The following is a 14,210-nucleotide window of genomic DNA, read 5'->3' as shown; positions in this document are numbered from 1 at the left end:
TGAGTGGTTTTTGTTTTTTATAACCCAAGTGTTATTATGTATCAAAAATGAAAAATCCAGTCAAATAAATTATACCAGAAAACAAATTGTGAAATATTGTTAGTCAATTAAGAGCTAAAGTAATTCTATTTATTTGTAGTTAACATATACATGCACTCACACATATGTTTTATGTCTAAAATAAATACCACAAGATCTAGTAATTTCTCAGAGATACACTTACTAGTTTTCCTTTAGAGTTGGTATGATATATATCTCTCCACATTCAATTAATTAAAGGTCTAAACATAATGTCTCTCTCATATTTAGTTGCATATACAACAACTTCTTAAAAGTTAAAACACAACACAAATAGAAGAAGAATGAGAAAAATACTAGTGATATGGAATAGTTTCCAAGTGATTTAATTAGACAAAAACTATAAATTTGAAATTTAAGAAATATTCCTTGGAGATAATATTTATATTTTCCTGCAAGTGTTTTGTTCTGCGTTTACTAGTTCATGGCGGCCATAAACCCGAAGATTTCGTCAAACATGTTTGTTCTCTAATCTTTCCAACGACTTTCAAAAACATAATACATATGCTTAGTCATGCATATAATAATCACAAATCATTGAATCTCATATTATTAATCTTTTTTGTTTAGAGACAAACAAAACCAATAAGTTTTCGTCGTTACCCACTACCCCCTTTGTTTCATTTCATTACAAAACACAACAAACACATCATCCATTTCATAAAGATCATTACAAACATCTCTTTAAGTTTTCGTTACATCGTTCGAAGATCTCAAAATAATGGGAGCGTACAGAGCAGACGACGACTACGATTACCTCTTCAAACTAGTCTTGATCGGAGACTCCGGCGTCGGGAAATCAAACCTTTTGTCTCGATTCACAAGAAACGAATTCAGCATCGAGTCAAAGTCAACCATCGGTGTAGAGTTCGCAACAAGAAGCGTTCATGTCGACGAGAAAATCATCAAAGCTCAGCTTTGGGATACCGCCGGTCAAGAAAGGTAACAAATCCTCAAGAAATCTCTGTTTTTAATCCTTCTCCGGCTCTGTTTTTGAGCAGTTTCGTTATGTTGTGTGATACAGATACAGAGCAATCACGAGTGCATACTACAGAGGAGCAGTAGGGGCGCTTCTAGTATACGACATAACTCGACACGTAACGTTCGAGAACGTTGAACGATGGCTCAAGGAGCTTCGTGACCATACCGATGCCAACGTTGTGATCATGCTTGTTGGAAACAAAGCCGATCTTCGCCATCTTCGTGCGGTTCCCACAGACGAAGCTAGAGCGTTCTCTGAGAGAGAGAACATGTTCTTCATGGAGACTTCTGCTCTTGATGCTACAAATGTTGAGCAAGCTTTTACTCATGTATTGACTCAGATCTATCGTGTAATGAGCCGTAAAGCTCTTGATGGTACTGGAGATCCCATGTCTTTACCTAAAGGACAGACCATTGATATCGGAAACAAGGATGATGTTACTGCTGTTAAATCCTCTGGCTGTTGCTCAGGTTGAGATTATTAATTGTTCTTGTTTTTTTTTGTTTGTAAACTGTCTTTTCTTGGAAGGAGGTTTTGGTTTTGGAATTTGGATTTGTTGTATCTGACTTTTTTTTGAGGGGGCTTCAATTTTCTTAAGGTTATCAGACCGGTTTGGTTTTACAATACAAACCGAATTTGTATCAAATTGGACAAGACTTGGGTCAGGTTAATAAGGACGTTTAAAGACGTGATTATAGGGATGGACATTATAACCGAACCGCTCACATTACGTAGAGTTTAAGCTGCAAATGGATGCAGCAGACTGAAAAAATGGGTTGAACAGACTTAAAAAAAATGGGTTGAACAAATTTGGGTTGAATAATATTCAACTCATTCATCTCCAAAATAGTGGTTGAACAAGTTGAAGATTTTTGCTGTATAGTGGTTCAACTCATTTATTTTTTCAACTTTTTGAGTTGAATGGGCTGAATAGTTTTTTCCAACCTCTTCAAAATAGATTGAGTTATACTTATATGGGGGGTTTGAGTTCAAAGTAGGCGCAAGTGTATTAACATCTCTCCTTCTTCCACATCATCACTTCTTATTTTCAATTTTAATCAATTTAATTCACATAATTAAAAGAACACAAAATCTAAAGTTAATACATCAATTAATTAACTATTTTTAATAATTTTTTACTATTATTATGAAAAATAATTTATAGTAATTTAAACTAAAATGTAAACCAAAAAAGAAATGAAAAAAATATAGCCAAAAAAAAAATATCAAAGTAAAATATGAATAGAGATTACATAAACATAAAATTAGATATTTTAAAAAGACTAGTATAGAGGAAAAATAAAGCTATCATAATGGAACAACAATTATTTTCAAGAGTAACAATTATTAGGATAAAGAAAATAAGTTTTAAAAAAAATAAACACAAAAATTTAAAGGTTTTTTTAAATCAGAAGGTTATTCAATTTTTGGTGTTAAATTATAAATTCATGTTATCGATTAAAAGTTGATGCATATTATTATTTTCAATTATAGTATAATAAAATTAATAATAGATATTTGTATTTAAAACTTGAGACTATATTTGTTAGTGTTAAATTATAAATTTATGTTATTGATTAAAACCAGAAGGATTTGCTCCATATTCTTATTTAGAATTCTAAATAATATAAATAATTAAAATAGTTTGAGTGATCTATAATATATATCGTTTTCAAATTTGAAAAATGGTGAAATTTGTATATCCAAAAAGGAGCAAATATTAATCAAGTGCTCAAAAATTAAAATATTGTATGTATTTAAGAGAAATGTATAAGATTAGTTGAAATAAAACATCTTAAAGAAAACTTAATATTGCAAATTCTTAACTAAAATTTTAAAATAATTCCATTTTGGATAAATACACATATTTAAAAGTTAGAGTAATCTTATGAGTTTGTAGATTCAAGAGAATCAAAATAAAAGAACAATACATAGAAACATAGTATTAGACTATACATATTTTAAATTAGAAAAAATGATATATGTGAACATAAATTTTCTTTTGTCAGACAATAAAGATAAATTGTAATATTTGATGTTATAATATGATGTTTATGAATAGAAACAAGTCCAACTATGAGATTCATTACTAGGAAGCAAAATTTATGGGTAGTACAACATTGTTAAAAAAACTTGGCGACAAAGGGTGGGTATATTCTCTAAGATTTTTACGTCTATAATAATAAGTAATGATCACTCAACCGATAAAAAACAAAAGAGTATTGGAAGATGAAAAATAGTTAAGATATATCTTCATAATCAATATGTTATAAGAGAGATAAGAAAATGTAAAAAGAAAGTAGATGCAAGAGATGACGAGTGTATACTGAAAATTTTAAAAAATAATTTGTGAAAAAGTGTTAAACGAAAAAGATAAGTTATATATTGATTAATAAAATAAATTTGACATTTATATAGATTTATATTTTAAATATTAAATAATTTTAATTATATTCAACAGGACACATTAATAATAAAAAAGTTATAGTCCCACGCAACGCGTGGATTATAAGTCTACACATCTCAATACCCTTTTCTCAATCTAATTCACTGACTATGTGGGGCTTATATCATTTTGTTGGCTCGTTATTGCTCGACTTGGATCACAAAGGCACAAAAGCGTATGACAGATAAGAGTTACTTTATTTACAACTATCTCTTGAGAGATCTAAATCCCTCCATTAGCTCCAAATTAGCATCCAAAACTATGATGAACAAACTTTATTTATATCACTAACTCATATAGCAAACTCTCACACCCTTTCATCTTAATACTATTAAAAGTGAAGTACATTTTGAAAATGTCCGAAATTACTCATTTATTTACAAAATCTGTCACTTACAAAACTTATTGAAATCAAATCATCAAGGGTAATTATGTCTCAAATTATCGAGACCTGTAAACAAACACATGATTAAGGGAATAATATTAATCGGTTTAGGAATAATAGATTCAGATCAAGAATAAAGGGATGCGGATCCTACTTTCCTTATTTTTAGTATCCGATTACCAATCTCTTAATTATAATATTTATTATTCAAATCAATCTTTATTACTACTTTTGCTCCTATTATTTAGTAATTTGTTACTTATCAATATTATCGCTATATTTAATGATTATCGTATAATATCTAATTTATTACCAATTACCAATTGGGTTTAAGATATTCGATTTTAAATTTAGAAATATTGTTTCCTAATATTTCTCTATTAATTTCTTTGCTAATGTGACAATCCGTCCCGTTGACTCCACTAGCCCACCGCTATCTTGCCTCCATAGGCCCGAAGTTGGCCTTGCAGGGCATTGATCCTAACCCCTCACCGTAGAATGGAACTCACATCCAAGTCCACCAGTGGGTTATTGGTGCGCCAGGCGTTCCTCGAACCCTGGTCCCCACCCTTTAACAACCTTCCCGCAAGACAAGTTGTCACCAATTGACCTGTAGATCAATTGGTGACAGCTTGTCTTATGGAAGGTTGTTAAAAGGTGGGGATAAGGGTTTGAGGAACGCCTGGCGCACCAATAACCTACTGGTATCATTCGTTCTGAAATTTATGTTTCTGCAACTCTATAAAAACCATTTTCGACTGCAATCGAGTCATCTCTCACTTTCAGTCTGTTTTTTTATTTTATGTTCATTTACTTTTTGTTTTCTTTAAGCTAACCATAACTAGCTATTGTATGACTAATTTCATAAACCAGGGAGGAAACTTCATGATAAACGGGAGGAGACTTCACAGCCGTGAACGGAACAGGCGGCGAGTCGATCTATGGGGCCAACACCAACAGATCATGAAGCAAACGGGACCAGGAATCCTGTCGATGGCGAAATGGAGCCAACACCAACGTATCTCAGTTCTTCATCTGCACCGTGAAGACCGATTGGCGTGATGGTAAGCATGTGTTGTTTGGGCAGGTCGTGGAAGGGTTAGACGTCGTCAAGGCCATTGAGAAGGTCGGATCATCGTCTGGGAAGCCATCAAAGCCGGTGGTTGTTGCCGATTGTGGTCAGCTCTCTTAGGATCCATCATCTTAGATCTCTCTCTTTCGACCCCCCCTCCTCTTCATATATCATATATGTCCTGGTGTCTTTTTGCGTTATCTTATTGCTCCGTAGTAGTGATGAGTTTGGTGTCATTCTCTTATTCGTGGGAACGGAGAGATCTTCATCTTTCCCCCCTACAGTTTGTTTGTTTGGTCACCTTACAATAATCCATAAATAATGAATAAGAAATTATTACTCTTTTATCATATTCTCTCTAATGAGTAGTGACTGCCTGCTTTTAATTTGTGTTATCTTGGCTTGACTGCTTATTCGTGGCCATGCTTTTTTTATGTACGTTTATGTTATGGAACTAGAGAATCGGAAAGTGTAATTCTCTTATTCTTATTGATCATAATCGAATGAGGTTACATATATATAGTAAAGTACAAAGGCAAAGCCTAAACCGACTTAGTAATAGGGACATGGCCGATGGGCCTTACAGAAGAAGACATATAGTGGGCCGGTTATGGAGTCCATTAAGTGATTTACAACACTCCCCCTTGGATGACATAACCGTGCTGATGCTAAGGGATCGATGTAATACGCTTGGGGGTGCTGCCTCATTAAAACCTTACCAGGAAAACCCAGTGGGACAAAACCATGGTGAAGGAAAAAGAGTACAGCACGCATTGCTCCCCCTGTTCCAAGCATCACTATAAGTCCTTAAGTTTCCGCATTCCAATCTGGTGCGTGAGCTTCTTGAATGTTGATGTCGGTAGTGATTTGGTGAAGAGATCGGCTGAGTTGTCACCATACTGAACTTGTACCACTTGAACTTCTTCGGCTTTTTGTATTTCTTGTGTGAAGAAGAACTTGGGTAAGATATGTTTCGTCCGATCTCCCTTGATGTAACCTTCCTTGAGCTGTGCGATGTAAGCCATATTGTCCTCATATATCACGGTTGGCTCCTTACCTTCGATCATACCGCAATCCGTCCTGATATGTTGAATTATCGACTTCAACCAAACACACTAAACCTTCTTTGTTATAACCTGCATCAGCAAGACCAACTAAACCCTCTTTGTTATAGTTAGTATAATATAAACTCAAATCTAATGTTCCTTGTAGATAATGCAACACATGTTTGATACCGTTCCAGTGCCTTTGGGTCGGATAAGAACTAAATCTTGCTAAGAGGTTCACGGAAAAACATATGTCTGTTCTAGTGTGGCTAGCCAAAAACATTAACGCTCCTATAGCACTGAAGTATGACACTTCAAGACCGAGAACTTCTTCATCGTCCTTCTTTGGACCGAATGGATCTTTATCCAATTCAAAGCTTCTCACCACCATTGGGCTGGTCAATGGGTGAGCCTAGTCCATACTAAACCTCTTGAGTACTTTTTCTGTATATGCCATTTGATGCACAAGGATTCCATCATTTATGTACTCAAGCTGCAATCCCAAACAGAACTTAGATTTACCTAGGTCTTTCATTTCAAATTCTTTCTTTAGATATTCTACTTTTTGGGCGATTTCCCCAGAGGTTCCTAAGATATTCAAATCATCCACATATACTGCTATGATTACAAACCCTTTATTTGCAAACTTCTTTATAAAAATACATGGACTGATTGGGTCATTCTTATAGCTTTCCTTGGCTAGGTACTCACTTAGTCTATTGTACCACATTCGACCACTTTGTTTCAGTCCATAAAGGGATTTGTTCAGCCTTATGCAGTATTGTTCTCGAGAACCATTCTTATCTTTGAGCTCAATACCCTATGGTAATCTCATATAAATTTCATTATCCAGTGGACCATATAAGTATGCGGTTACAACATCCATTAACCGCAAATCCAGTTTTTCTCTTATAGCCAGACTTATTAAAAATCTAAAAGTCATTGCATCCATCACAGGGGAGTATGTCTCCTCATAATCTATTCCTGGTCTTTGAGAGAATCCTTGTACTACAAGCCGTGCCTTATATCTCACGATTTCATTACTCTCATTTATCTTCCTTACAAAGACCTATTTATGTCCAACTGGCTTTATATCGAGTGTTGTCCTTAAGATCGGACCAAACACATTTCTCTTCTTTAAAGAGTTTAACTCCACGTCAATGGCTTCTTTCCATTTTAACTAATCTTTACTTTGAGTGCACTCTAATATAGACGTGGGTTCATGATCCTCATTTATCTCAAGTGCTACCTTGTATGCAAATATTTTATTGATGTCGACATCCTCACGGTTCTATTGAATTCCAGACATGATATAATTGATTGATATCTCATTTTTATCAATACCTTCAGGTCCTTGAGGTTCAGCGTCCCAAACCTCATTTGGTACCTTAGGATTTGCCGCGGACATGTCTGTTAATTCCTTAACCTCGGTTTGTTTTGCACCTTTCTTAGATTTCCGAGGGTTCTTATCTTTGGAACCTAATGGTCTACCTCGTTTTAAACATGGCTTAGACTCTGTAGCAACTTGATTATTGTGTTCCCTTTGAACATCAATACGTACTGGTGCATTACAAGCTGATATGTACGATTTTGTTACTCTCTTTGGGTCAGCAAAGGAATCTGGCAATTGAATAGCTAGCTTTTGCAAATGTATAATCTTTTAGATCTCTGCATCACATGCTAGAGTCCGAGGATCTTGCCAATTTAAGGATGTTTGATTCCATGATATTTCCTTGACCAGCTTGTTTGTCTCTCCACCCAATCATAGGAAATTCGGATTCAGCAAACTGACAATCCGCGTATGGCCTTAAATAAATCACCCGTAGTTGGCTCAAGATACTTAATAATGGTGGGAGAATTATATCCAACATATATTCTCATCCTCCTTTGAGGTCCCATCTTCGTTCTCTGTGATGATGTAATCGGTATATATAAACGGCACACCCGAATATCTTTAGATGGGATATGTCTGGCTCATGACCCATTAATAATTGGGATGGTAAATATTTATGCTCACTAGATGGCCTGATGCGTATAAGCTCTACTGCATGTAATACTGCGTGTCCCCAAGCCGACACAGGAAGCTTCGACCTCATGAGTAATGGTCAAGCTATTAATTGAATACGTTTAATGAAGGATTCACCTAATCCATTCTTTGTATGTTCATGCCCCATGAACATACCATAATTATTAAATGCTTGAGATATAAATTCACCAGCACTATCTAGACGTATAGTCTTAAGTGGATAATCTCTTTAGTTACATTGACTAGTGATGACCTTATAATGAGTTTCCCTTGTGTACATGCTACACACGTGAGATTCTTAGGGATAACTCGTCTCTCTTTAAGAGTGTGCCCATTTGAATTTAATATCAGCTTACGCATCATCTTAGAACCCGGATGGCCAAGCCGGTCATGCCATAAAGTGAATTGTTCATTGAACATCTTATTCATTGTCAAATTAGCCTCTATCATATTAATCTTAGCATGGTAAAAACCAGTGGCTACTGCAGGTATTAACTCTAGGATTCTCTTAGATCTTTGGGTGATTTCAATAATATATAGGAACTCTCTGTTTCCTTCACCCTTTGTTTCAACATGAAAATCATTCAAACGAATGTCCTTAAAACTCAATAAGCTTCTCTTTGAGCTGGGTGAATACAAGGCATCACTTAGTTCAAGATGTGTGCCATAAAATATTGCCTGGCCGTAGCCTTCAATTAGGCTTGCTATACCCGCTATCTTGCTAATACTGGCTTTTTTTTTCATAATGAGATTTAGCAAAATATCTCTTATCCTTCAAAATTGTGTGGCTTAATCCACTATCCACCACAATTATTTCTTGTCCTTAGCCATTTCTAGTATGGACAAGAATTTATGTTTTAAACTTTAAAGTAATAAAACAAGCAAATATATATTGAAGGAAACAATATAATTGAATTTAAACCAAAATAATAATTCAATCAAATGCAAAGCATAAATCATAAAATTAAATCAACACCACATTTGAGTTTTAATTATCCTCTCTTAAACAATCAAAGGTTTCATAATCTAATAGATCATCCTTCTCATGGTCGAAATCACCTTCACCATCGAGATGAACCAGGTTAGCTTCTGGATTCTTTTTCCAACTCTCTTGATGGAGATCAACAAAGTGTTTAGGAGTTCTGCATGTCTTTATCCAATGGCTTTCCATACCACATCTATGGCAAGTGGACTTGGTCTTATGTTGCGGTTTAAATATACCGCGGCCTTTACCCTGACCACGGCCAAAGCCTAATCGGTTTCCACGGCCTTGACCACCATACTTGTGCCCTTGGTAAGTCCCACGACCAGGACCACCACGTCCACTTCCTCCACGGCCTCGGCCACTCTTGTCCCTATGGACATAGTTAGACTCTTTAGTCTCTTTTGGCTCTTGGGGATTTTTCTTTTCCATGTCAACCTTGTGAGCTTCTGGTAATGGAGCTGTACAAGGAGTTCTCAATGAACTATTCATCATCAATAGTTCATTGTTCTGCTCAGCTAGCAGTAAACAAGAGATTAGGTCTGCATAGGTCTCAAACCCCTTTTCACGTACTGTTGCTGAAGTAATATGTTGTTAGTGTGAAAAGTAGAGAATGTCTTCTCTAGCAGATCCTTCTCAGTAACCTCAGTACCACACAACCTTAGGATTGAGACTATCTTAAACGGCTCTGAGTTATAGTCATCCACAGATTTGTAGTCCTGGATCCTTAGGTTTTCCCAATCAAATTGAGCCTTTGGTAGGAGCACCGTCTTTTGGTGTCCATATCTGCTTTTCAGCTCTGTCCAAAAGTCAAGAGGATCTTCTATGGTGAGGTACTGGTTCTTGAGACTCTCAGCAAGGTGATGGCGTATATGCATAATCGCCTTATACTTTTCCTTTTCAGAACACTCAAACTCTTCCTCAATGCATTCGCATAAGCTCTTTGATTTCAGATGGATCTTTGTGTCCAATGCCCATTGCAAGTAATTATCTCCAAAAACATTAAGGGCAGCATAGGAGAGGTTGTTGAGCTTTTCCATCTATACAATACATAACAAAACATCTGTTCATTAGCATGCGGTATTTGAGACCGAACCATGCAAAAAATTTAGGCCATGCGGTATTTGAGACCGAACCATGCCAATCACTTAGGGCCATGCGGTATTTGAGACCGAACCATGCCATCTTATTACACTCAAATTTTTGTGGTCTTAACATGCATGCAAACAACAATCCTAGATAGACACTAGCATGCTAAGTTTTCCTTTTTTTTCTTAAATAATTTTGAGTTTTAGAAATTTTCCTTTTCCTAGATTGATTTTCCTTTTCTCTTTTTAATAAGATAATGACAAAGTTCCGATTTTAATGGCTAGGTTTTAGGATTTCGAATTTATGCAATCGAACAATTATAATGATTTAACAACCTAGAACATACAGATGAAGCTTCCTTCTAATTCGATTTTTATGTTTCTAGGTTCAATACTTTCATGCAATCAACAATAATCGAAACTAAGCAATCAATCAATCACAAACAACCAGATTTTAATCATGAAATAATCGGTTCAATTTAACAAGCAATCTAGCAACCTAAACCTTACACAATCCGATTTTAGTATTTTAGGATTTTGGGATCTAAAGCTTATTGATTGTTTACTTATAGGTTTAAGGTTCCAATAGATTTTAAAGGATCAGGTTCGCTTCATAGGTTCCAAGAGGGTTTGATTTATTTACCTTCCACCGTTTGGAGGTTGACTGGATTTGAACCGGGAGCTAAAGACCTCGGTTTTACTCTTAGCTTGATCATGAACCTTGGCCTTGGTAAGGAGAAGAACCGATCACGAACACAAGTTGAACTCGAACAGATCTCCAAACAGAACTGGAACAGAACTCACCCCGGATAGAAGCAGACCATGAACTCGGATGGATCACAAACAGGAACCGATCGCCAAGTATAATCACGAATCAAAGGAAGGAGACGGCGGTGGTTTAGGGTTCGGACGAGAGGAGAAAGATGTGCGGCGGCTTTAGGGTTTTAGGGATTTTTCTCAGCTAGTTAGAACTTCGTGCTGATAACGTGTTATGAAACTAGAGAATCCGAAGGTGTAATTTTTTTATTCTTATTGATCATAATCGAATGAAATCACCTGGTATTACGCCAGTACTGAAATCACCTGGTATTAATCCAGCTACCTCATAGCATGTAGGTAGATTTTGATTCCTTGCATCAACAGTCCTTTCTGCAGGAATTCTTAACCTCAAATTTGTCACGGTATTTGTTAAATCAAATCTTTCTCGAGCCGACCTAAACGCCTGTACATGCGGATTATGATTATCAAGCATCCTTTTTAGAAGTTCTACAGTTGTTTGTCTTATTTTCTCGGTAGATCCAGATGTTCTTGCAAGGGCAAATAAAATTTCAAAACATTAGCAACACACATCAATATAATCTTATATTTATAAGCTATGAAACTGACCCGAATGCGTTTATCCTGTTAGGTACTTCATTCTCTACGTCATGTATATAAAGTTGTAAGAACGTCAGTTTTTCTCCAGGTTCAGGTAAAATATCTCCGATACGGTGATAGTTTTCTCCACACATCTGGAACACGTACGGCCCTCTACCATTATTAATAGAATGGTTTATTTTCCCACCTAATGACGTGAAGGAAAACATCATATTGTATGCTCTTATATTTTCACGGAAGTTGTCACTTCTATCATCGCGATTATATAACAACGCCGATAATGTTTTCGGTGGAGTTTTCAGCTTAGGAAGTTGGACTCTCCCTTTTTTACAGCACATTGAAAAAATTGGTTTCGCCTTCTTTACTCGCTTGTTTAACCGTTCTCCGAACCATAAATATGCTCCACAATTTTCACATAAATACGAAGGATCTCCTTCATCATAATAACCTGATAACATTAGTAATACAAAATTAATTAACCTGGATATATATATTTTAAATTATTTCAAAAATTAAGATTAGCTTTTAAAAATACCATTTATTTGTAACCCAGATGTTACGGGTGTGAATTCATTTGTTACACTATGGGTAGTACGATACTCAGTATCAAATTCATCATTTGANTGAGCTATCAGAATCACTATCGTTAGTTGACTCAGAGTCAGAAACAATAAAACATGCAAAATCTTCATGCATCAGAGGCAACATCGTAGGAACTACATATTTGAACACAAAAATATGTTTTAATAAAAATATTTAGTATATACTATAACATATGGATAGAAACGACCTTCATTGCGTCGTGGAACTTTATTTGATTTAAGAATTTTCGTTCTTTTCACCCTTGCATGTTTTGAGTGCACTTCTGAAAATAAGTTCATACGTTTGAACATTAATTTAAAATCAAAACCTATTTTGATATACCAGAAACTGAATTTTATTTACCTTGTGCATTCACGACATGAATCAGATCCTTCTTTCTCCATATTGGTAATTTTGCAGGTCTCATCGTATGCATACAGTCGAAACGTTCTGTGTTCTTTAGAAATATATAAGATTAGGTCTATAATATTCTTTATTTATATGATTATCAGAAGGTATAATCTTCTCATTACTATAATTTCTGTAAATATTTCCACAAACGGATAATAGTATCACATAATATCAATATCTCAAAAAATCACATAATATCAATATATCAAAAATGTCAAATTAGCATTTATTCAATTATCTTTACATAAATTCACATAATAATAAAATGACATCATATTTTTTCCTTTTTATTCCGTTCTATAATATTTTTTATTTATATTATGATCAGTAGGTATAATCTTCTAACTACTATAATTTTATTAAATATTTTAACAAACGGATAACAATATCACATAATAATATCAATACCACAAAAATGAAAGATTAGCATTTATTCAATTATCTAAACATATATTCACATAATAAAAATTTAATCTATGAGAAAATATCACCAAATTTCCGATTTTATTAGATTATGTCGTATCTATGCAAAATGATATTTACTGGAACATGATTAAACTTCATTATCGTATTTTAATTTATTAAATGGTATGATTCAGAAGCAACAGCGTCTCGTTTATATTAGTGACTCACAAAAATTTAGAGTTTTTATAATTTCAAAATTTATAAATAATAAAAAATCATACTCTTATCAACGTAAAAAAGGCCTGTAGTTTATTAAAAAAAAATTCCAAATTATGTATATATTTTTTAAAATAATCATAACATAATCATAATACTAAGTTTGCTTTTCAATCTTGATCCTCTTCCTAGTAGTCATGCTATGACCTTGTACGACTTCTTCATTGATTCCAGACAGCTCCCTCTTTGACGAAAGAGATGTTGATTCCTCCGACGTAAGTTCTAGAATTTGTTCATCTGATTCTAGTTCTTGATAATTATCATTAGCCTTTCTGTAAGTTTCCTACAAAATTTTTAAAGAATAAGCACATAATGGAATTACAAAAATTAATCTAATAATCTTTTAGAATACACTATTAATTTAATATGTTACCTTGACAAACTGGTTGACCATATCTTTTTTTTCCCAAAACTTTGCAACAACATAAGAAGCCTTGTCACTCTTCAAGTTATCATTTGTGACAGAAATTTTAAAGAGCATTGTCTTCCCGATTAGAGCAGAAAGACAAACGGGCATAATGTTTTGATCATCTGAGCATTGTTCCAAATTTGCAAGAAAAGTGCGTGTTACTATAGATTCTTTGAAATTTATATTCTGATAAAAAGTACAATGTTTATCCTGTTAGAACGTACCTCGGCAATTTGAGAAACTAATTCATCAGCCTTTTTACCTACGAATAGTTGGGCTAGACCATAAAAAAAAAGCAGCTTAATCTTTGGAGAATTTCCATACGAAACGTGTAGTATGAGTTTATACCTGAAAATACATAAAAGAATTCAAATGGTCAACATATTCGCATGAATTCAATTATAAATATATTAAGTAACACATACTTGTAATCAACTTCTTTGACATCGTCATCGCAAACACCACAACTATAAAGACGTTTTTTCCCCTTGTCAGATTCTAGTGGATATGGTTGAACCTTCTTTCTACATTCTTTGCATGCAATGTAATACCACTTAGGCACTGTCTCAACCGAACAGATCGTTCCAATTGTCACACATGTACGAACCTAAATATACACAATCATGATTAATATTTTGTAATTGT

At 34.5% G+C, this 14,210-nt stretch overlaps 2 protein-coding genes across 2 annotated transcripts in view; one reads left to right on the top strand and one right to left on the bottom strand.

Moving 5' to 3' along the window:
• The first annotated feature begins 616 nt into the window (after positions 1–616).
• LOC104773338 (ras-related protein RABA1e-like) lies at positions 617–1,752 on the top strand. Its single transcript, XM_010497921.2, has 2 exons — positions 617–1,020; positions 1,103–1,752. The coding sequence occupies exons 1-2, from the start codon at positions 800–802 to the stop codon at positions 1,533–1,535; spliced, it is 654 nt and encodes a 217-aa protein (XP_010496223.1). The 5' UTR covers positions 617–799; the 3' UTR covers positions 1,536–1,752.
• An 11,501-nt stretch (positions 1,753–13,253) lies between these two features.
• LOC104773359 overlaps positions 13,254–14,210 on the bottom strand; it is a 3,617-nt gene continuing 2,660 nt past the window's right edge. The window contains exons 7-10 of the mRNA XM_019242636.1: positions 13,991–14,172; positions 13,790–13,913; positions 13,530–13,598; positions 13,254–13,439 (exon numbers count right to left, since the gene is read on the bottom strand). Coding sequence (XP_019098181.1) covers positions 13,254–13,439; positions 13,530–13,598; positions 13,790–13,913; positions 13,991–14,172 — 561 coding nt within the window. The remainder of the gene's footprint in view (positions 13,440–13,529; positions 13,599–13,789; positions 13,914–13,990; positions 14,173–14,210) is intronic.

The sequence above is a fragment of the Camelina sativa genome, unplaced genomic scaffold, assembly GCF_000633955.1.
Source record: "Camelina sativa cultivar DH55 unplaced genomic scaffold, Cs unpScaffold00518, whole genome shotgun sequence".
Taxonomy (NCBI): domain Eukaryota; kingdom Viridiplantae; phylum Streptophyta; class Magnoliopsida; order Brassicales; family Brassicaceae; genus Camelina; species Camelina sativa.
The sequence above is the reverse complement of the archived record's forward strand: the minus strand, read 5'-3'. Positions and strand labels throughout refer to the sequence as shown.

What these genes read in the sequence shown, in the direction of transcription:
- LOC104773338 (XM_010497921.2), top strand. Translation starts at nt 800, where the DNA reads ATGGGAGCGTACAGAGCAGACGACGACTACGATTACCTCTTCAAACTA. An exon ending in GATACCGCCGGTCAAGAAAG is followed by an intron (nt 1,021 to 1,102) that starts GTAACAAATCCT and finishes TGTGTGATACAG; the next exon opens with ATACAGAGCAATCACGAGTG.